The sequence below is a fragment of the Sciurus vulgaris genome (assembly GCF_902686455.1).
Source record: "Sciurus vulgaris genome assembly, chromosome: 7".
Taxonomy (NCBI): domain Eukaryota; kingdom Metazoa; phylum Chordata; class Mammalia; order Rodentia; family Sciuridae; genus Sciurus; species Sciurus vulgaris.
The window spans coordinates 93,147,945-93,173,160 of record NC_136467.1 but is presented as its reverse complement, the minus strand read 5'-3'; the positions used below and the strand labels follow the sequence as shown (position 1 = coordinate 93,173,160).

Here is a 25,216-nt window from a genome sequence, read left to right as displayed (position 1 = left end):
GACTGTCTGCATTTACTTAAACGCCGCAGTTGAAAAGTTGGAGAAGTCTGGGTTTCAAGAAATGTGCTGGATCGGAAGGAATAGTTAGACCCGGAAAATCTGGTACTTGTGCGTGATCGGGGTAATTTTATGGGGAAAATTTTTAGGTTAAAAGGAAGTTAAAGAGTAGGCATTGGGTCTTCTGTTGGGGAAAAAAAATCAGTGGAGTGATGGCGCCGTCTATGTTCAACTAAACTAAAGTGTCACCCAGAAAATCAGTTTTGAGAATAGCTAAACTCAATGCCGGTTTGCTTCTCAGTAAGAGACAAATAAATAAATAAATAAATACAACATCCTTGAAACCTCGGTGGACAACCCTTAACCCCCCCCCCCCCTTACCTTTAACAGGGAAATACAGTTTTTTGAACAGGCCCTGCAGTCTGGGGGGGGGGGGGGGAGTTCAATGATTCAATTTTTGTTATTTAGAACAAAACAAGATTGTATACCAAGGCTGATTAAAAATAAGGAGCATTATATTGAGGGTGCTTACTTGAGCAGGCATGAAAGTGAAATCCGAGCCATTTCCTCACTCTTTCTAATCTTTGATGAGCACAGCATTGCAGACATGCTCTGTCAAATAAATGGAAGCAAAAGTACCAATTTCATGAGGAGAAGATATACGACCTCTCTTTGAGTTCCTTATTATAAAACGAAGCCCCCTTTCATGGATGGAATTCCTAATTTAGACACTTATTGTCACATTGGCTCTCAACGCCTACACTCTATCCTGAAGAACACTGCGCAGACCTGCATTGCCTGCAAAGTGCTACAGTAAAAAAAAAAAAAAAAAAAAAAAAAAAAAAAAAAAGAAGAAAGAAAAAAAAAAAAGATTAAATTTCCAGAATTTCCTACAACTTTCTACATTTGTTCACCTTTAATCTTTATTTTCTTAAGAAGAAAGGCATTACTCATTGAGCTATATGCTTGAAACAGAGAACACTGTTTTGATAGTCCCAGCAGTTCTAACGTTATTTTAAACTGCAGCTATATAGAGATTTAGAGTTGGGGCTGTTTTTGCCCATACCAAAACATAGAATTCGAATTATAATCTGTAAAATGCAGATCTGTCTTCAGGGACTTTGGTCACTGGATTTGGAGTGCATGCGTTGGTGTGTGTTATGCAATGGGAAGGAAGAGGGTTTTATCCTTTGGTTCAAAGATAACCCAGGCAAAGAAGGCATGAAAACTCTTAACTATCTATATGTCTGTATGTCTGTCTCTGTTTACAGAACAGTGGAAGAGACTGCAGCCTAAAGACTTTTAAAATTAACTTGGCATCACTTTTATCAGCTCAAAAGCTGAACCAAAAAGCAGTGTCATTTATTTTAAGAAATAACTTCTTAAAGGTTAAAGCTGAAAAATATTCAAGTTATTTTTGGATAACAACTTACGGAGGTAAATATAATCAAGGACTACTTTATTATGCAAGTCCAGGGTTAAAAATTAAAAAGAAAAGAAGAGAAGCTTTGGAGCTGTTATTTGAAAGGGAGCTATTCAATAATTGAAACCTACTAAGAAAGAAAATGCTAATATCTTTTACCTACCATGTGTAAATCTTAAGTTAAGGTAGATAACTCTAGATAAAATAACCCTAATTTAAAAAAAGAAAACATTAAAAGAAGCCAGCTCAGTTACTGCAATTCTGGGATTTTTCACTGACATCGCCTTTGGATACAGATACTAATACAGTGATCCACTTTATATATCCCAAGAGGGCATGTCACATTGAAATGACTGCCTCAAATTCTGGTTCTCAATGGTGATGCTGAACAACAAGTCTTCCCTGTGTATCTGCTCATATATGCCTTTTCTCAGATGGTGGCTTTAAAATTCTACTAATCCACATGAAATCCCTTGTTTTTGCACAGGAATTTCTCATCAATTCACATGGTAGCCCCTGAAAAGGCAAGTAGGGGCATTTGGGAGATGATGTTCCATCTGGAACAAATTATCATTTGTGCTTTTAAAATTGTGGCTATAATTTATCATAATTACTTTTCACATTTAAAAGAAAAGAAATAATGTGGTGACAGCTGCTCCCAGATTATCAGATTAGATTTTGTGTGATGTTTACTGCAGGCAGAGGACTGAGGGAGAGAAACGTTTGTACAGATTGATTAAAAATGTTTCAGTGATTAACATTTTAAGTTATGATATTTTAAATCCTATGTTTTCCCTCCTCATTTGATAGAATGATAATGGTTGTGAAGGAAACCCTGGTGGATAAATTAGGGCATTCCTATTAATAATCTATTAAATGTTATTTTTAAATTGAATGTTGAGAATTTGACCATTGTGATTGACCACGTGAGGGCGCTGTTCACACAGCAACAGATAATTTCCCAGCGTTATAAAATAAAAATTACCTGCCCTTTTTTATAAAAAGGATTTTTTTTTCACTGAAATCTTGAAAACAGCTGGCTGTAATATTGGAAGGAGTTTATTTTTTCAATGCGTGTAGACTCCGACTTGCATTTTACTTTCATTGCCATTTTACAGGCCAAATGACATAGGATGAAGGCTGTTCGTAACCTGCTGATTTATATATTTTCCACCTATCTCCTGGTTATGTTTGGATTTAATGCTGCCCAAGACTTCTGGTGTTCAACTTTGGTGAAGGGAGTCATTTATGGATCGTACTCTGTAAGTGAAATGTTTCCCAAAAACTTTACAAACTGCACTTGGACGCTGGAAAATCCAGATCCAACCAAATATAGCATTTACCTGAAATTTTCCAAAAAGGACCTTAGCTGCTCTAACTTTTCCCTCCTGGCTTACCAGTTTGATCATTTTTCCCATGAAAAAATAAAGGATCTTTTAAGAAAGAATCATTCTATAATGCAACTCTGCAATTCCAAGAATGCTTTTGTTTTTCTACAATATGATAAAAATTTTATTCAAATACGTCGGGTATTTCCATCTGATTTCCCAGGATTACAGAAAAAAGGGGAAGAAGATCAGAAATCTTTTTTTGAGTTTTTGGTATTGAACAAGGTGAGCCCAAGCCAGTTTGGTTGCCATGTATTATGCACTTGGTTGGAGAGCTGCTTAAAATCAGAAAATGGGAGAACAGAATCATGTGGGATCATGTATACAAAATGCACCTGCCCTCAGCATTTGGGAGAGTGGGGAATCGATGACCAGTCCCTGGTTTTGTTAAATAACGTCGTGTTGCCCCTGAATGAGCAGACAGAGGGCTGCCTGACCCAGGAGCTGCAAACCACTCAAGTCTGCAATCTTACCAGGGAGGCCAAACGACCACCCAAAGAAGGTAAGTGCCCCAGGATTGGGGAAAATGGATGCCAGCAAGGGAGGGGGAGGCTTGTGGCATGGAGGTGACGTGTGCTGTTTCAGTACTCAGACCTAAGCATTGCTCCTTTGCTCTGCCATCTTTGAATTTATTTGATTTGTGATCTTCACTGATGAAGTTCTCTTAAGCTAGTTTTATGTTTCAAGATTTTGGAGATAGGGTGGTGACAGTATAGCTCAGTGGCATGGCAAGGAAGTGCAGGTGGAAGATTCAGGAGAGAAGAGATGCAGAAATGTGAAGCCAGTTTGTATTAGTGGTTGGCAGGGAGGGGAGGGGAGAGAGGGATGCTTTTCTTTCAATCTGCAGTCCCTTGAGAGTCCTACACACACACACCTGTGAAATGGGTTTTTGGACTGATCCCTTCTGCTTTAATCCAGCAAATGGTCCCTTTCATTTTCTTTCCTCTCTGTGACTTATCCTCTTACCCTTTTGAGCTGGGGTGACATGACCAAAAGGTAACTCTCCAAGGCAAGCCTGTTTGGAACAAGAGACTTGTTAACACCTGAAAATAGGGGTACCCCCTTTCCCTTGGGCCAGGCTTCTGTTTAAGGTGGTTTGTACAATAAACCCGGCATGTTTGCTCTTTGGTGGGCCAAAAGAAACAGACTGGGTGTGCAAACTGTCTGGGTCAGGTCTTGGGGCTATGGAATCTCCTGTAGGTTAATACACATTCTGATCCTTTTAAGAACCTGATCAGCCTCTTGCAAGTGGTGTTTTTCTGTCTTCTCAGTTTCCTGTTGATATACACAGAGAGAGGGAACATCTCAGAGGTGAGCTAGATGGAGGGGGGAAAAATAGTGCAACGGAAATGCGGAGAAAAAATAAAGTGCAGGAGTGATTTGTGGCTTTCACCCAATCCTCAATGGAAGAGCTATCAGAAGATTTGAGATTGTGGATTACGTTTAATAATGCAAGGAAGCATGACATATTTTGAGAAAATGACTTTCTTGTTCAGAAGGTTAATGGCTATGTTCCATTCCTTTGAGGGCAAAGCTGATACATATTCGTACTTGCTCCCCAGCCCTGCAAGCAGAGAGTGTGTTGATTTCTTATGCAGGAAATGTTTTCTGATTGCCACAAAGATCCCAGTCTGTGGAAAGGGACAGCCAAGCTCCAGTCCCTCTTTCCTCCCCCTCCCCCAACAGAAGTTGTCTTTGTGACCAATGTAAAATTGACACGTTGTTGGAGAATTTTCTTTAAGGGTAGCCAAGGCTTTGTGGGTGGGGGGGCAGGGAGGGGGCAAAGAAGAACCTAACTAGCTTAGTGCTGTTTCTCTGCTGGCTGAGATTTGGGGGATGGGAATTACTTAGAGCAATGGCATGAGGGGAAAAGACCTGTTAGAAAATAATGCAAGCTAATGACAATGAGAGAGGTGAAAACCTTTCAAGATTTCTACAGGTCAGTGTTTCACTAACAGCTGTGACTGAAGAAAACAAAGTAGTTTTAAATTACAGGAGTTTCTTTTCTCTAGTAAAAATCCCAGAGAAGCACTTGCAACTGCAGGGATGGTATTTAACACCATTTAAAACTAATTAGTGTCCCCTAGAATAAGAAGCTACAGTACACACAGAAAATGTGATGTTACAAGCTGGCTAATAAACCAATTAACGTCAGAAACTAGGAGTTTTCTTGTTTGTTTTATCATCATTTTAATAAAATTTAGAAATCTATTTCTTTAATAGTTAAAATTCTATCAGCAGATTGACTGCTTATGACAGGGGAGAGAGAATCCACTTTTGCAGCTTCTCTTTTTAATGGAAGATATCAAAGGGAAAAAAACCAAAGTTGTATGCATGATTTTCAACCATTTTGCTGGTCATGGTCATGAGATGTGGGGTAAAACAGTGCTGGAATTTATAGAAGTTGCAGTAGATAACCATTTGATTTGTAAGTGAATGAAAATAACAGTGATTTTTAGACATTAGATCTTTAAATCACAAATCACGTTGCAGGATACATAATTCTTGTAGCTAATCGGATGTCAAAATGGAAATGAATACTTCCATAGACAAATAATTTTAAAATTATTATGTTAAGAGAGCTGAATTAGGGAATTTGTATAACGAGGAAGAATTTATGCTATATCAGTAAAATTGCATGGCGTATATTCCCTGAATTCTGAATTTTGTGCTCTTTAATTGTTTAGGTACTCTGAGTCAGAAAGGTAAGGATAAGAAGTTGCTGATAACATAATTGTAACTGATACATTTGTAGATGATTCTTATAAAATATATACTACAGCATTCCTTGACTCATTGAATGAGTTTTTTTTTTTTAAATGAAATTCAATATATTTTGGCTATGAAACATTATAGGAAAGGAAAGTGAAAATCTATACTCTTGATTTAGTCAAATTTATGCAAAGTATATTAAATCTTAAATTTTGATATAAATGATATATGAACTACGAATTATTATGAAGGTGTTATTTTACCATTTCAAATAAACTATCCCATAATGACATTCATAGGGCTTGAAGTTAATAATTGCATATAGATACATGCTGCTTATATTTAATTTTATTCAAACTCTTTTCTTTTTATATGATAGCATTTAATTCTTGATTTTGAAATGCAGTTTTAAAATATTGACCTGTATTTTATAATACTTGATGTTTCACATTTTCTATGGAAAAATACTCATACTACCCTGTAAGTCATCAAAGCAATAAATACAAGATTATTCTCCATAATTTTTTACTTCCGTTTTGTTCATTGAAATAAATAATGTCTAAGAAGGCCTGCCTTGAGTAGGAATATTTTCTACTTGTATTAATACATAGATTTGGCAGGAGAGTTCTCACAATAGATGCAACTCTGGATTGCTTTGAGTAATGCTATTGGTGATAAAAAAAGTAAGCCAAATGTTGAATGTCATGAACACCTCCACTGGAATGACAAAATCATATTTTGTGATTGCTGAGGAATGGGATATCTACTTTGGGAGAGGATTTCTACTAGAATATTCTTTGGTAATACATGCATGTACTGAAGAATTTCATAACCCCAAAATAACAAGAAGAAAACTATATAGTTTGTAGTCATACTAAAAAATGCAATGCAGTAAATTATTGGATTGATACTTCATTCAAATATTAAATTTTTTGTGCATTAAAAAATATTATCGAAGACCGTGTACAAAATATGTGGAGGTGACATACTTATAGAAACAGCTATTTCCCCAGTTTTTATTTTATTTTCAAGAAAATCAAGTAAATAAAAAATTGAAAACTCAAATAATGATGTCATAGTTCAGGCACTTTTTTTAAACCTATGAATTGATGGATATATACATATACATAGGTTTCAAGATTTTGGAGATAGGTTGGCGAGGACAGTATAATGCCAAGGAAATGTGGGTGGAATATTCAGGAAGAAAGAGATGCAGAACTGTGAAATATATATATTTTAAGGGAACTCATACAACATCAGTGTTTACCTGGTTTTCAGATACAAGTCTAGGGACAGAATGACATTTATTCATAAAGTCATCTCAGTTTTTCTGAAGACTTTAGTACACTTTACAGTTTTAGCGAAGATTCTGGACTCTATAGCTAAAATATAAAATGTGGCCTCAGATTTTATTTCTTACCACTTCATTTAAAACAAATAAATTAAACAGTTTGAGCAGAAAAATTCCACACCCGTATATCTACATCACATAATGAACCTTAATGGAATCTTTGTTTCCTACTAACATCAATGGCTCTACTTATGTGAAAGGAAATTGGGATCCCTGTATAGATTCCAGGAAATCTGAACACACACACTCACTTGTCTTTCCGCTGTGCCTCTGCTAATCTTGATATTTCACCACCCAGGGGAAGCCTCACTCTGTGCCTGTCTAAACTTCAACTCACGTTTGTGTGTGCGCGCACGCATTTTTAGGCACATACTTACAATCTTGAGGGATTTTCATTTATTTCCTACTACTTTTGCCCTGACATTACTTTTTGAGCTGCCTTTTACCCTCTTCTTTATACTCTTTTGATCTTACTTCCTTTGTGAATGACTTCCATGATCCCGCAATCTTTATCAGAATATACAAAGATGTACTGAATTTTGTTTTTCCTAAAATGTCACTATAGGAAAGGTAGCAATTTGATTATAATCAATAGAATAAAATTGTACCACTTTAGGAGAGTAGTTGCCTTTTACTTCCCCCATTTAGAGGAAGATGAATACCATTCATTTCATTTCCAATTCCATTAATGTATTATTGATGCCAGTTCCTGATCTCTAAGGTATTCTTTAATAACATTTTAAAAGAACAAGACTGACATTAGTGAGAAATATTTTAATTTAATATATGTTTATTTTAAAATATTAATGATCAATATAATTTTCCATCCATGGCCATCTAAAAAGAAATAGTGATAAGAGAATGTGTCAGTTTCTGTCTTCATTTTTCTCTCTGCTGGTTTTTTTCTCTTGGTTCTTTCATTTCTTGAACAGTAATAACATTTCTCAAATCCTCTTTTCCAGAATTTAAGATGAATATACAATCAGTTTCCAAGAGCAAGGAAAAGATTATTTGCATATTGAACTCAGTGCTTCTTTAATTAACTCTTGATTACAAACTATACATATAGTAACATTAGGATACTGGTAAAATTATAGGTCTGGTCAAGTATAATGCCATAATTTTTCCTTTTATTGTCTTAGAATTTGGGAAGAAAATTTAGAAATAGCTCATATATGTAGTATTTAACAACAACAACAACAACAAACATCTCTCATGTGGTAACATAGTTTTTGTAGGCAACAGATAAAAAATATTAAGAGAGATGTAAAATGGAAGTGAACTGTGCTGTGTGTATATGTGCCTTGATTGCACACCTGCCAATGTGTTTCAGCAGGTTTTTATGACAGCTGTAGACAAATATACTGAAATTAATTCTCTTCCAAAATTGAGATAGGAATTTTACTTCACTTAGAATCCAGCTTCATTTATCCCTTTTACTTCATTTCCTTCTAGAAGCAATTATATTCTTGAACCGATATTTTGATACAGCTAATTCTATCAAGTATATTTTCTTTAGAATCAGTTTGTTAACTATAAAAGTCAACCAACCTGGAGTTCATTAAAAAGTAAACTTTACTTACATTTTTTAAAAAATAGCATGTATGCAGGGTTTTTAGATCATGAGGCAGAGATAATTGTACTTTAATCTCCGTTCCACCTAACTGTTACTGTGTTACTAGTTTTTTCTTTCCAGATTTGTATGGCTCAATAATGCTTCTTTCTAAGGGTCTAGAAAAATAGAAAATAACATCAAGAATGAAAAAAAACTAATAAAATTAACAGCTTGGGATATTATAGTTCTTGTCAGTGTCTGTGGAAATTTCTTCTCAATTCAATTAACTAGTAAGAAATCAGAGAAGTATTAAAATTTTCTAGGTGTATCACTTCATTGAAATGAAAGGAATAATTTATTGTATGGTAGACTTCAATCCCTAGAATGACTCAACCACCTTATAGCACCTTTAATGAGTGACAGGGCTTGACTTATTAATAAAATGGGAGTAATACCTACCATAATGGAGTGTTTTATCAAATGAGATTACACATATAAAACACTTGGCTCAATTCTCAATTATATGAAGGGCTTAATAAATATCAGTATCTTTTTTTCCCTCTCAAGCCTCAAACCTCCTCCTCCAATATCTGATGGATCAAAATAATTTCTGGTAAAGAGTTCACATTATATTTTAGACATTTTTATATCCTTATGAAGTTTTCTTATATGTGTTTAGCATTATAATTTTTATAATTAAGAGGTTGTGTTTAGAAGTGAGGTGTCCCCCCAAAAGTCATGAGTGAGACAATGCAAGAAGGTTCAGAGGAGAAATGATTGGGTTGTAACAGTCTTAATCCAGTCAGTGATTTAATCCCTTGATGGTATTAACTGAGTGGTAATTGAAGTGGTAGGGTGTGGCTGGAGGAGGTGGGAATTGGGGTGTGGCTACGGGGTATGTATTTGTATATGGTGAGCTCAGTCGGTCTCTCTCTCAGCTTCCTGATCTCTTGTGAGCTGCTTCCCTCTGCCATATTCTTCCACCGTGATGTTCAACCTCACCACAAGCCCCAAGGAATGAACCGGCCTTTCTATGGACTAAGACCTCTGAAACCGTGACCCCTCATATAAACTTTTCCTCCTTTACAATTGTCCTAGTTGGATCTTTTAGTCACAGCAGCAAAAAAAAAAAAAAAAAAAAAGCTGACTAAAACAGGGGTAAAAAACAGGTTGAACCCTATGGGAATTCAGTTTAACATTTTTGATTTTGATGTTAATGTTTTCCATCCTAGACATGTCATCATGTCTGGATTATGGCATTATGCATGAATTATAAATTCGTTTTCTTGTGTTTTGAGTGAGAGGTTCTTCCATTGGTTTAAAACCTTAATTTTCCATATACAAGACTGGACACCATTTAATCTTTTTCACTTTTGGATTAGGGGAGGAGGAACAACAAAGAGGAAAAGTGACTTTAGTCACTGTGTGATACTACTTGACAGTTGGGCTTGCAAAGTTTTGAGAATCATTTATAACCTTGTTTTAAATGCAGCGAGTGTGTGTGTGTGTGTGTGTGTGTGTGTGTGTGTGTGTGTGTGTGTGTGAGAGAGAGAGGTTCTTCCATTGGTTTAAAACCTTTCTTTCCTTGGTGTTTTCATTGTTATACAAATATTCATTTATTTAGGAATTAGGAGTCTACTGAGTACTTAGCCCTGATGCTTTGTATATGGAGTTCTTTTATTAATGAATGTAAACTGGGGACTAGAATGGGAATTTGGTTTGGGAATTTTAAGAAAGGTTTCCATTATTTCTTTGTGAATGTGGATGAAAACCTAATGAGTAAATTAAAATTCAAAGGAATGCTGTTAATAATGAGGTAATTTGGTATAGAAAGTGTAGTCTCCAATATGATAGATGGTAGGTTCATACATTAAACATGGGTTCTCTTACAACCTGTTCATTGTAGGTGAAATAAATATTTACTGGGGCATTTCTGACTGAGTTTGAAACTGTTCATGATATTCCCTTGTGAAGCAGGAATTCATTGAAGTGTATTATTTACAGTTGCAACAGTTGTGAATGTTCTACATGTTTCTCATTATTTTCATGTATCCTCCTTGTATGGTAGTTAGTGTATTTGGTTGACTTTACCCTGTCTTTTAAATTTTGTTATTCTACATTAATATAAAAGAGTTTCTTCAAATCAGTGTTCTTTTTGAAAAATCTGTTTTTGTTCTTTGGCTATAAACTATAGAGTTGGTAACAATGATGTAGATTGTCACTTAATTATTTGAACTTGTCTATGAATTTCTGGCAATTAAGCAAGGATGATTAAACCTCACAAATGTGTGGACATTTTGTATGAGATAAAGAAAAGTCAGTATTTCCCCATCTTTATGTTGATTTTTATGCATGTTGAATAACTAATACATCAAACAGATCAAGCTGGTAGAGTGAGTCATACCAGGCCTGGAGAGGTATCCTTTGGACATCACTGCTGATGGACAGCAGAACTATTTACATTAAATTGTTTCCAAGTATTTAATCTTTGCCAAATTATACAAAATGAAGATTATGTTTTGAAATTTGGTTTGAAAGGGAATTATTTTGAAATGCTAGTCTACATTAAAAAACCTTATGATTTGCTGGGATTTCTTTCACTGAATTGTGGTCAGTTGTTATAGACCACTGAGCCTCAAAACTCCTATAAGATTTACATATTCAGATATGGAAAAGAAAACAAAACATTTTGTTACTACTAATTTGAAGATTCTAATAATTTTTAAAGCAAATTATAAAATGCCATCTGTAAGACTCCATAAAATGTTATGTGTTCTATATTCAGTTATCTTTGCAACAATGATGCAGGAATTTTACTGACTTGAAGAGGATGACTTAGCAACCAAGTTCCTAAAGGTTAATAAAATATTTAGTTTGCACAGAAAGTGCAGCAAGTAATAAATGCATAGGATAAACATGGATATGCAGCAGTTAATCTCAAAATTGAGTAAATACAAGCTTTTCCTGAAATTATGTTTGTTGATGGTCATTTTCCCCCAAATCAATTCCCTATTGCATATTCATTATGCTTAGAACATGTTGTGAAATGTGAAGCCAAATGGTTTTTGTTTGACTTCTACCATAGTAAATGAAACTGAAATATTTACCTCTTGACCTAATCTTGGACTTAATATTCTCAAATTATTTCCTAAGTAGCAAGTTTCTTTGGGAACCAAGTGTTGTTTGGGAAAATAGAACAAAATGGGCATAGGAATGATATTAGAAAGCTAATGGACCCAGATTGCAATATTTAGAATGCAAGTTAAGTTCACTCGGACATTATAAAAAGAATTAAGGAAATTGTGGAGTCAACCAGAGAAGGATAACTAGGTGAAATCACTTTTTAGCAATAGTTATGTTTAGGTAATAGGAATATCCAGAAAAACTTGTTTTCCTTGGCAATATACTCCCCCAGTGGGTTAATCTGTTGATGTTTCTTCCTTTTAAGGTGATTTTTTAAAAATCAATAAACTTCAAAAATTTAATTTCAACTCTTGGATATCTTAACAGTAATAATTTGTTCTACAATAAAACACATTTTAAAGAAAAACTTCATGGTCATACATATCTCCTTTAAGAAAGTAGAGAATTTTCCTTTACTTCATGTACAATCAGAGAAACAACATGTATCCCATTTGTTTGTAATAAAAATAAATTTAAAAAAATGAAAGTAGAGAATTTTATAAATTAGTAGAATATAATAAAATATAACTTTGGGCAAGTGCTTTCAAGTTTGCAAAACTTTATTGCACTTATTGTTTTATCTGGCCAATAACTATGTGAGGCATATTATTTGTTACATTTACATACATCAGTTATGCAGAATATGCTAAAGATCAGTGTCTTCCTTTTTCTAAAAAAAATCAACACAAGTTGATTCACATGAAAAGCTGGAAACCTGGGTAGCCGTAGATTTTCTTATTGTTTCTGAAGCACTTGAATCTCAATCACAAATTGTTACAAGGCTCTTTTAACATTGTTTAGTCCAAATCTTATGCAATTAATAGACCCCTAATCTGCAAATATGCAAGGGAATATGATTTTAGCTGAACACAACTCTTCTTGGAATTTACATTGAATAATGTCTCTATAATGTAAAAAGAGTCCCCACCACACAGTCGTGTAGGAATATTTTATAGATCTAATTATTAAAAAAAATTACCTGATATTCTTCAGTTCCATTCATTTAAAATGCCATAATTTTATTCTTCTTTATGACTGGATAATATTCCATTGTATATATACCACAGTTTCTTTATCCATTCATCTATTAAAGTGCATCTAAATTGGTTCCACAATCTGGCTATTTTGAATTGAGCTGCTATAAACATTAATGTGGTTGTATTACTGTAGTATGCTGATTTTAAGTCCTTTGAGTATAAACCAAGGAGTGGGATAATGGGGTCAAAAGGTGGTTCCAAATGTCAAATGTTTTCCCTGATAAGTGGATAATGATACATAATGGGGGTGGAGGATAAGAGAAGAATGGAGGATCTTTGGATTATGTATAGGGAAATGAGAGAAGGAAGGGGCGGGGGTATGAAAGATGGTGGAATGAGACAGACATCATTACCCTATATACATGTATGATTACATGAATGGTATGAATCTACATCATGCACAACCATAGAAACGAAAAATCGTACCCCATTTGTGTACAATGAATCAAAATGCAGTCTGTAAAAAAAAAAATTTTTAAAAGAAAAAATAATTTAATATATGTAAAATAAAAGTTACTTGGATTCTAGCCAGGGCAATAATCAGAGTCAGAGTATATTTTGCTATAGCACTTAATACAGACTTGTCTTTACAAATTAACTGATTCATTAAACTATTTTCTATTCACTTTGTGTTATTTAAATAAACATGGGTCTCAAAAACTTTGTTTTCAGTCTATACTCATTAATGTGTTTCAAGTTCAGGGTCTGTCTAGATTTCCTAAGATGATCTTCCTTAGAATTTTAACTTTTTATTATTATCTGGGGAAGTCCATGTTTTTTTGGAGAAACACTATCATATGTTTTCTTGGTTATCTTATGATATGCTGATTTATACATGAAAGAGCAAGATGTGGGTGGTTTTCCTCTGGGCTCCTTCTCTGTGATTTGCTGTAGGTAGGTTGCGTACTCTCATTGAAGGTCATGGCATCCATCAGCTGGCCTCTTCTTTGAGGCTCTGGTAGCCATTCTCACCTCTCACTGAGAATTTTGGAAGTAATTTCTCCAGTCTTAGAACTGAACTAGCAAGATCCATAACTTACTTGCCTCTCAGATTATCTTAAATGTCAGCATCTATTTCTTCCTGTAACCCTAAGACAGAGGTGTATAATTGTGGTAGTGAGGTGATTTCTCATCACCTGTGAGAATGACCTGAAACCAATGTTTCAAATTTCCAGACTTTCATTTAATGCAGAAAAGCCTATATAGAATACTTAATCCTTTTGCATATCGGCACATAGACCAGTCAAAAAGTGAATAGAGAAATAAATGATTATAGTAGTAATATGAATAACTTAAATAATTAATGAAAATTAAAATCAGTTAACCAGTTCATTTTATCTGTTTTTTTTTTATATTTAGTTTAAACTCAGTATATGCATGTATACAACTTTCATATTAATAACTCCTTTTAATTTAGATTCTTCAAAAGCTTTGCTGATTGACCTGTTAGTTTGTTGATTGTCTAGCTTTGTATACATCAATCGAACATTTTTTTCAAAGCTAATGTGACACTGGAATACTTAAACTTCCCTGAACATTCAAAAATATTTCTGTGTGTTTGACAAGTAAAAACAAGTAACTTCAAGTCTCTCAAATAAGGCATGAAAATTTCTGATAGATGAAGATTTTAGTTGTAATTTTATATAATTATAAAAATGTAAAGATAAAATGAAAATGGAATTTTCATTGCTAATTCAATTTTATTTTGCTTCTTTTTCTTACTATCCCTCTCAAAGCAAATAAACAACACACACACACACACACATTTTGAAATTCTTTGTTTTATTCCAAAGACAAAATCATGGCAGCTAAATTTATTATAGTTTCATAAGTAAAATTATAGTATTTTATTTTTTTCTTTGGGATTATTTGTTGCCTTTATATCCAGAAAGGAACACAGGAGATCAAGAACTGTCTGAAAAGCAAAAAAAGACTCAACTTTCTTCTTCTGAACTTATTTTGAAACACAGAATTATATTTTTTTGAATTGGGAAGACAAAAATCTGTTTACTTAATCTGGAGAACTTGCGAAGATCTGCTTCTACATTGTAGACTGAGAAATTACAGTTTATTTTGGTTCCCCAGAGAGGTCAGTGTCCTTTACAGACCTGTTGGCTTGTGATCAACTTTCTTTGGCAGGCCTCCGTTTTTGAGACTTAGAAGATGAACAGTGTATATTTTTTAAGTGATGTTTGAGAAACTAACCAATTACAATGGCCTTTTTTTATTTTCCCTAAGCTATACTTTCAAATATGAGAAAGTAATTACCACTGTTCCATTTGCACAGAATACAATCTTTTAATGCCTTGCTCATAATGTATTAAAAATCTCTCTTAAAAATGTATGGCTTTTTTCTCTTTAGTGGTTTCTGTGGAATTTTCCAATGACAGTATTTTGGTGTTCAATTGGTTTCAAAGGGCATAAATGAGTTCTGGGTATAATAAATATTGCGTGTGCTTGCCTCTGGCCTCTGTATCCTCAGACCACAGAAACCACAAAAATGGAGCTGTAGGAATTTAGAAGCAGAGTAGAAGTTGATCCACTAAATACTAAGCACTGATTTAGGCAAAAGAAATAAGTAATTGGTAGGATATGAAATAATACAACCTTTTCCTCTTTGCAGTAGAACTTGTTTTTCTCTCTCTAAATAAAAGCTAATATTTAAGAGTGTTTATTTAAGTCCCTATTTAGGGGTGTTTTGGTTGAGGTCCTCAGGAAGCTCAGAGGCCTGCCTGATTAGTCTCTCCTTCCTATGTTGGTTCCAATGGCAAGTCTGCTTGAAAACCACTGAGGAAATATAAATCTTAGTCTCAATATAATACTACATATAAAAAATTAGTATTATAAATGTTCTTCCTCTGATAAATCATTGTTTTCAACCTTATGATCACCAAGAATGTGTAACAACTGTCATATTGTTTTTTTCTGTGGTTTGCTTGCTCAGAACAAGATTCATAACTTGTCTAGATCAAATGACCCACATACCTGTGGTCAATTTTTTTCCATACCCTGCTTCCTGCTACCCAGCACAATGCTCAGGTTTGTCTGAGTCTGACTCCCACACCTCATGCAAGCCCTTAGCCTCCTCTGTGTGCTTCTCAGGTCTCTTTGATCCCTCTTGGGGAGTATCCCATCAGTGATCTTTGCCAGTTCTTCATTATGTTTCATCCTGTCTGGTGGGTGTTGGCAATCTCCTCCCAGGCATCAATGTGTCTGTTCATCTGGCAGAGCCCACTTACAGTGAAGCCATTCTGGGTTTAGGCCAGGGGTGAGATTCCTCCTTATCCACTCCATGTTGTAATTGTCAGATTCAAGACCTGCTCATGACCTTTTATTCCTATGATGCAAACACTTCCTTCAAAATATATTTAGAGCCAATTTGCACTGAGGCTCCATGTGGGACATGAGGGAAGCACCACAGTTCTCCATCTTTCTCTCTGTTTTTCTGGATATGAAAACTCTTGCATCTTGCATCATGTGCTGCCCTTCCACCTGCAAATTAGATTACTCTAAGCAAATCTCTAGCTCACATACTAGTTTATAAATGAATACTCATTTAGAAACCTTTTAACTCCTTCATTGCTAAATATTAAGAAGTCCTAATTTAAAATTTTTGTTAAGTACTATGTTTGTGTTGTTTTCATTCTGGCTCTCTCTCTTCGTTCATTTGTTTTTGTTCTCAATAAGTCATTTACAAACTGCCAAGCTTCTTGGAATAAATGAAAATTATTAGGGCAATAAAAGTTATTTTTAATTCTTCTGATTATTTGCCCGTAATGGACATCCAAAACTGAAGAACATTCTAAGTCAACAGTAAAAAACTTACTAGCATTGACATTTCATTGATATTGTCATTAATGCTCCTCAACAAATAGTTTCAGTCTTCTGTTCTGAGAATATAGAGCAATTGTGTTTATTGGCAACTAATTTTTGCATGGGACATATGAATATGTCCAATGAATTGTGAGCAAAAGTGATGCTGTTCAATTCTGAGCTAGGTCATTGCATTGCTGAGGAAAGACCACAAAGGTCTCTTCATTTCTGGCTTGAAGACCTGTCCCTAAAGAGAAGAGACGTTTTTATCAGCTAGAGTTGGAAATGCTAAAGTGAGAGGAGTCCCTGCTCAAAGCTCTTGCAAATCTGTGATGGCCTTGTGAAGCATGAACAAGGAATAATTCTCCTCTTTGGAGACTTTTTTTTTTTTTTTGTATTGCAGCTTAACCTAGCCTAATGTGACTTATTCAATGTCTAGTTGAGGAGGAATAGTCATCGTGATTGTGCTAAGAGGTATTTATGGGTGATGTGTTCAGTAATTCAACTGTGATAATGTGATGGCCATGTTAGTATGTCCTATTTCGGGTAATGAAATTCACCCACATATATTCAAATTGTACTCTTGGATGGCTGTATCTGAACTTTGTTTAACACTTGGGAATTCATTTTAGCTATTTATGAAAATGTTCTTGTTTTAGTCTGGTTAGAATGAGTTGATAATAAGATAACTACAAAAATTTTATGAGATCATTCTTCATTCTTCCAATATTTATTCAAAAAATTTCTTGAGGTTTTTTTTTTTTTTTGTATTTTAAAAGTGGAGAGAGGGTATTGTGGTCTTTTTTGTGGAGCTATGATTGTTGCAGAACTGTGGAATACATTCTTTTTAGCTTGGTAGTTCTTGCTGAGAGATGCAAACTTGTTCTACTCTGATTCTTTGTCCTTTCTTTCTGTCTGCCTTTCTTTTCCTGTTTCACTGTATTCCTTCCTTTTGCTTTCCCTCCCTTCCTCTCTCCTGTTTTCCTACCTTTGTGCTTTATTTTGTAGATATGTATAATGATTTATAAATCTTGGTGTATAGACATTGTAATGATTTCAACAGAATCTGTTATTAATATACATGTAGTTGGTTTTTGTAAACAAATATTTCTGTAGTAGTTCATGGGGCGCTTCTAACTAAGCACTGCTTAATTAATTTTAACAATTTTCTTGTGAGGTTAATTATGTAGCAATAATTAACCTCCCCTTTGAGTAGGTGGGCTTTTGTCACAGAAGTATTCTTACCTCCCCGGAGAGGTGGTGGGGGGGGGGAATAGATTGATGTAAACTTTAAACAAGCCTCTGCCTTTTGGCTGGGGAGGGAATATAGTTCTTTCCAATGCTAGTAACATGCTGGCAAGCCTGCACAGAGACAGGGCTTTTCATTTATTTTCTTAGTTTTCCTATCCTCAAGAAGTTGGGTTACAATATGCTCATTAATTACATGAGATATGCTCCAGGAGTCAAAGAATGTGCAAACCATTGAGCACCTAGAAAATTAAACAGAAAACAAGTGCTTTCTGCTCTTTTTAAATTTTTATTATATATTCTGAAAATATTTCAGGAATGGAACAAATTACCTGGTCAGTGTGTATGTGTGTATCTCATACATATATACACATTTATGTAATTATTCGGCATTAATGCTTGTAGATGTTATATGCTTATATAATGTGAAAGGACATTTTTCAGAAGTTTGAAAATATTCCTTGTTAAAATGCATATATATTAAATATACATGTAACAGAAGATGATAGGAATGACAAAAAAAAATAAATAAAAATAGTTTTGCAATGAATAAGTGTTAAACTTCAAGTTGATTAGTTTGAAAAATTCACTTGGAGTCTTTTTAATAAATGCATTCCAGGTAGTATTCTGTGGACCCTCTGGATATAAGACATTAAAGTTTCATTTAAGATTTAAGAATAAATCATTTGCAGTTTTATTTCTAAAAGTTGAAAACAAGTTTCAATTTGAAAACAACATATGTTTAAGTTGGAAGAACTCACATTATAATGTTATAACAAAATAACAGTCTTAAATTCTCTGTAACCATTTATTTTTTTTTCCTTAGAAACTTTGTTAAGAACTAGATTCCACATATCCCATAGCTATAAATTCAGTTTCAGGGTTTAGATATTTCTGTATAATTATTTTTAATGTAAAAAAAACAAAAAGTCACTGCAAGAGATGACCTGTCATGGTGATAAAGAATCAGAATTCTTGGGCTCAGATATTGGTTTCTTTATCTCCAACTTTCTGGCTTTCAGAATATGACACACCTCTCATTTTTTGTTTGTTTGTTTGTTGTTGTCATCGTTGTTGTTGTCGTCGTTGTTGCTTTTCTTTTCCTGCAAAGAGAAGCTGGTTTTAGTGAGGAAGTTGGGAGACTGAAGGAGCCTTGCATGTAAGATATTGATGTGGCCACATATACACAAAATATATCAATGGCTGGACTGTGTAGTACAAGCTGAATAAATGTTTACTTTCATTAATTGGATGACTTGCATACTTTACTACATTAGCTTTCTTATTACAACAAATATAATTTCATTCACAATAACAACTAATCCATTTATTTATAGACATGGGAGAAATTAAAATATCTCCTGGATTGTTCAGTCTACAGAAATGCAGTTTCTTTTATTCTTTATTTTTCCTGAGTACACGTGTTCCTGAGAAACGCCATCTGAGTTGACATGTTGTTCTTCTTTACTCCTCATTTAAAAAATGAACCATTGTCTTCCATTTCACAATTTTTTTCTTTCAAAATGAACTAATTGGTGATATTTGATTTTATTTGGCTACCCAATCAATGTCATCTTATGATTTTCTTGTCAATATGTGCATCCCTTTGATCTGTTTTATTTTAATGATGTTAGAATGTAAATGGATTCACATTTTATTGGTTGTATCAAGTTAAAGTGTGTATTTGCATTTCTTTCTAAGGATTAGTATGCATGTTAAAATGAAATAAGCTATCGTTTGTGTCTTGGTGTTCCATGTATCTCTTTTTCTTCTGGCAGTTTTTCTTCAAAAAATGTCTTACTTGCTGCCTCCTTTTAGAATTTTACTCATAGGCTTAATGTAGGAAAATAGCAATAAAATATGAATCCACATTTCATTTTCTGAAAAATTCTCTTTTATTTTCAACTTCGTTAAATTTTTAAGTTTTGGACCTTACAAACAAGAGATAGAAATATGAGACTAGGTTTGTAACACTTTAGTCCTTTGATTTCTGAGAGCTTTTGGATTAGAAGACTGAACAACTGCCTTCTGTAAGATTTTGCCATTAACATCAGCAACTTTGGGCAAGTTACATCTTTTCTCTGGCAGTTTTAGTTTGCACTTTTATAAACATACAAATGATCATCACAGGATTGTATTGGAAGTAAGATTACAAAACATGAAAGCCATTTAGAAGTTAGAAAGTGGTATCCAAAATGTTGTTGCTATTATTGCCAACATAAACTAGTAATTGTTTTCTCTTTATTTGTTTATTTCATGGGCTTGTATGGGAAGTAATGGCTCTATCCTCTGATGAGAGAAAGCACAGATTGTTGGATGATTTGCTGGGCTTGACATTTTTTAAGATTCCCATCTTCTGTTGAGAAAACATTTATTTCTTTGGTATCCCTTTTTATTACATATACCAATGGAAGGAGTAACAGTTTCAGCTTGATATTGAAACATTTCAGAGCTTGATTCCCAGCTCCCCCTTTCACTAGCTTTGTGATCTTTGGCAGTTTGCTTCCTATTTGTGAATCACACTTTCTTCATGTGTAGAATAAAGGTCAAATCTGTGTGATTTTTTTTTAATGTACTCTGTACACAAATAAAACAAGATTGATGTGCAAATAATGTAGGAATGGGCCATTCTCTTAATTCAGATTTGTTAAAGTAATGCATACCTTAAGTTTAGGTTGCTCACAGTAAATGAAATATAATGAGTTCGGTTTTATTCGGCTCTATCTTTTCTCATCTGTAGATGAAGATGAGAAATTTAATGAATCATTTCATAATAAGCTTCCACTCTTCAGACAAGAAGCTTAAAATTAAAACATCCTTTTTTCCCCCTTTGGTTTCCCAAAGTCAAAAGCTAGTATTTAGAGGAGAATGAACATAGATGAATTCTTTTTGAAATTTATGATTAGTGCTAAAAGAAACTAGGGGAAATTTTAATTTTACAGAACTGTTTATTTTTTGTAGGAAGGAAAAGCAACACATAAATAAGCATGGGTCTCTGTTCCATATTGTTATTAAAAATTAAATGTGTTAATTTTTAAGGAATGAAATTTAGGTGAATTACAAACAGACTGAAATATGGAATCATGTAAATAGAGCTTTTGTAATTTCATGGAGTGTTTTTTTTTTTTTTTTTTTTTTTTTTTTATCTTTTTTTTTTATCATTCCTGAAACTTATAGGAAAGAATCTGTCCTCTGCAGGTTTTAGGTTGGATTATTTAAGAAGACAAATATAATTTAGTAGCAAGCTATGATTATAGTTCTGAAGAGATTACTCAGCAAATTTAGTAGATAAAACACTTAATTTCTACCTAAAATACTTTTGAAGACTTTTGAAAAATTTAATTACTTGCTAAAACTTTTTAAAAACACAATTTTATACCTTTGAATAAGTGGAACGATATTAATAGGTAAAACTATATTCTGATTTTTTTATACAGATTTTACTTAATTCAGGTTGTATCAGCCTAATATATTTATTTTGACTATTTATAACTTACTACAACTGGCTTTGCATAACATAACCCCAAATCTAATAAACTTTTCTGTAAAATATGCATCTGTGGGGAATGGCTACTTTAGAAATCTATTCATAGAAATTTGCCATCAGCACTGGATATTTTAAAGAGAATGCAGATGGAACAAAACAAACACTAGCCTATACCTTTTTATTTATTTGTAACCTTGTTCACTTGTTTACTTGCATTTTATATGATCATAATGTTAATGAATCCCTTCCTGTGAGCAAATATTAGGATTTAGGCTTCCTGAGAGTCCCTTGAGGTACCTAATATAACTATCATTTTCTAGATGAGAAGCCAGACAAAAAGGGGTTAAATGACTTGCCCATTGCCCTTAGGAGGAAGGGCAGAGCTCAATTCAAGTACAAGCTCTTAAACTTTGCCCTATACCACTCTAAAGACAAATACAATCTAATATTTTTCAGTAATCCAAAAGTTGCTCAACTCAGGCAATCCTTTGTAAATATTTTAAAATATAATAAAACTTTAGTTGAAGCCTTCCAAAGTATATATCCTCAGATATGTTTAGTAGCTCAGTTAATGCTCTTTCCAACTTTGAGTGTTTCCCAAGCTGTAGGTTGCACTGACCTGCAATAATAATAGTGCTTTCTTCTTTCAATCAACAAGATGATTTTTCAGAGAACTCTTGTCTCATCTTTCCCAGGAAACTTCCAAGTGATTAAAATAGGGCATTAAATTTTGACCTGCTTTGAAACATGCAAAGCTTATGAAATACCTTTTGCTCATTAATATAAATTTTTTTATTCACAATTAATGTAAATGTTCATGTAGATATAAATATATTTTGATATTTTGTTCTAGAAAAATATGAATGTCTTAGGTTTATGGGGGGCATAGATGTTAAATACTTTGCAGTTTAATTGCTTTGAACTTCATTTAGCACCACATTAACACAACTAGACAATCTCTGTAATTATGATTGAACATCAAAATAAAACTAGAATTAACAATTATCTTTTCTTTTATAAATTGATGATTTTAAGTTGGTAAGATATCATTTTTACTCAACAAAAATAGTTTATATTTAGATTAAGCATCTCTAATACTGGATGGCATAGGACATATATAAAAAGAAAAAGAGGTAAAAAGTTCATTCCCCAGCTCTGGGAATATTTTGTTTACTTTTTGTCTTTAAAATATTTTTTTAATGTCTAAACTTTTATTTGCCTGGGCACTGAAAATGATTACTATCCTATTAGAAAAAAAGAATAAAATCTTGAACCATTCTTATTAAAGCAATTCTTTGTGGAATTTTCTTAATTATGGTAACAATTACTGAAAATCGAGCTGATGCAAACTTTAAAAAAATGATAGTGCTTCAATATTTTAGGGGTGTAAGAGTTTCCTGAGAGGAAGTAATCAAAACAAAATTATTTTTCTTTATAAAAAGAACAGCTATTTCATTTATTTCAAGCAGGGTAATTCAGAGACTTTTATTTAGGCCAAAGTTAGTAAAAAGCAATATAAATAAAACAATTTTAAAACTGTTATCAGAAAAATACATCAGAAAATTTGTTTTCCTTCCATTTTTTCTTCATTTTTTAAAATTTTCTTGAATGGCTTTCATATTTACATGTACTAGGAAAGCATATTCTCCCATAAGTAATTTTAGTCTAATTTTATTGACTTGATGTATAAATATTACATTTTTATTATAATACAAATATGTATTTTGTCAGCCCCAATGCTAATTGCTTTTATACTTCATCATTTCAAAGTTATTGTATTTGAATTATTCCAGAATTCTTACATTGTGGTAACTATGTACAAGGACTTTAGGTGCATGATTAAAAATATTCTAACATTTGCATAATTTAACAGATTAAGAAAAGAGTTTAGAAAACCATTCTAGGGCCATTTACTTGTTTCGAACATCTGGTTAACAGCTGGAGTAATGAAAGTTAACACAGCAGTACCCATCTTTCACACTGATCCCCCATGCACACAAACCACTAGGAAGGATTAACTACTATTAATTCTTGCTTTCTTTTGCCATAGGGATCTGCTTCTAAAAAGGAAAGAAGATTTGAGAATTCTTAACTGTGGAATATCAGCTGAAATTTATATGCAGTATATGAATAACACTGATTAATACTGGATTTCAATTTAATTAACATAAATTCCAAAAAGAAAGCTAGCACTTGACAGTTGGCACAGACGATTATGGTAAAATCTCCAGGTAATTCATATAAGCACACATTAGGCACTAAACAATATTACAGTAATAGCAAATGCCATATCCAGCAGAATCTTAATGTTGGACTAACAAGTTGATAGTGAACCTATAATTTTATTATGTAATGTATTTGTTATACCTTTTGTAAAGTAAAATATATAAAAATAATCTACAATGTTTTAGTACTTCAAGTTTTTACCTTTTCACATGAATATGGATTTTACATATTCATTCTTCTATTTTCATTTAGTATGTTGATAACTTTGTGATGCTTCAGTTGAAAATGCTAAATGAGCTTGCATGCTCAGTTCCCAGTAAAAAACATTTTAATTTCCTAATTTAATTTAAAATAAATAACCATTATATGCTCAATTACCCAGTGTAGGAAACATCAGAATTTGAGGATGTGAATTGTCCTTCCAAGTTATAAATCATCCAAAGTCATTCAAGTTGATATTCCTCCCTTTTTAAAATTTTACTTCCATATATCTAAATTTCTAGGTATATTTAGTGTACATTGAATAGAGTGATATTAAAAGAAGAGTTTGAAATTCTTGTGAAGTAAACTATATAGTGGACTGCTTTTAAAATGCCTCATCTTAACTCAATGCTTCAGTGACACAGCAAAAGACAGTGTTTTCTACTTGCTCTTATATACTAATTCTGATTTTTTAAGCTTTTTTCAGGGAGTAAGAATTGAGGTTCTGTCATGAATTTCTTCTCTTTAGCAAAAATTTAGTTTAGCTCATGCTGTGTCGTAATAGTTGTAGATGTAGTGGTGTGTGTGTGTGTGTGTGTGTGTGTGTGTGTGTGTGTACACACATCCAGTTTATGTGGGATAAATTGGATCAATGGCTGAAAGAAAACCATAATTTATGATGATGTCTTTATTCTTAGTCTGATTATTTTTATCAAAAATTATATGATGTCTCTATATAGCATAATATATGATTATAATATAATTATTATATATATATATAATATATATTATATAAACATATAGTGCATAGATTCACCTTGACCTGACTGCAGCCATCTTGACTCCTAACCAACATGAAATACCCTAAATAAGCCTGGTCAGTTTTACCTGCATTCTAACAGACTACAAATAAATAAAATTCTCATAGTAGTAGAGGAACTTTGTGACTGAACTCTGGAGCTGTTAGTGCCAGGAATGTGCTGACATCTTTGATGTTAGCTTGAGGTATACCAGGTACATTCTGGCTTGGATAAAGTAGCTTTATAAGACACCTTTCTGTTACTTAAATTCTCTGATCTTGTCAACAGGACCATACTCTGTCAAGAAGTCCCCAATAAATTGGACTTTGTGATCCTGGTACTGTGCCTTTTTCTTCGTTCTCATAGCACCTTGTGGCCATTTCTCATACACTTGGACCAGTTATATTAGGACATATGACATTCAGGATGATATAATACACTGTGAGTTCAATGATTTTATATATAAAAATGTTGTTGGGAACTTCATTTTCTAAGAAGTACCATTAGGTATAATATTACATTAACTAGTAATGACAAACAGGTATTTATTCATATATTATATTCTTAGCCTTGAAGTCAGAGCCATGAAATATTAATAGGAAATATATTTAATATGTACCTCAAATGATAAGAACATTTGCGATTTTTGCCATTATTGGGAAGAAGAAAACATTATAGATGATGCAAAAGAAAAGATCCATATGGCCCGTGGCCACTAGATTAGATTTGGCTTCAAGATTACACAAATTAGTTTGAATGAGACAGATTTAACACAGGTTATGTAAGAAAGTATTT

General features: G+C 33.3%; 1 protein-coding gene across 1 annotated transcript in view; it reads left to right on the top strand.

Annotated features, from left to right (window-relative positions):
* The window catches only part of ADGRB3 (adhesion G protein-coupled receptor B3), a 684,429-nt gene that overhangs the window by 257 nt on the left and 658,956 nt on the right, over positions 1–25,216 (top strand). The window contains 2 exon segments of the mRNA XM_079147374.1: positions 1,269–1,434; positions 2,539–3,310. Coding sequence (XP_079003500.1) covers positions 2,554–3,310 — 757 coding nt within the window. The 5' untranslated portion in view covers positions 1,269–1,434; positions 2,539–2,553.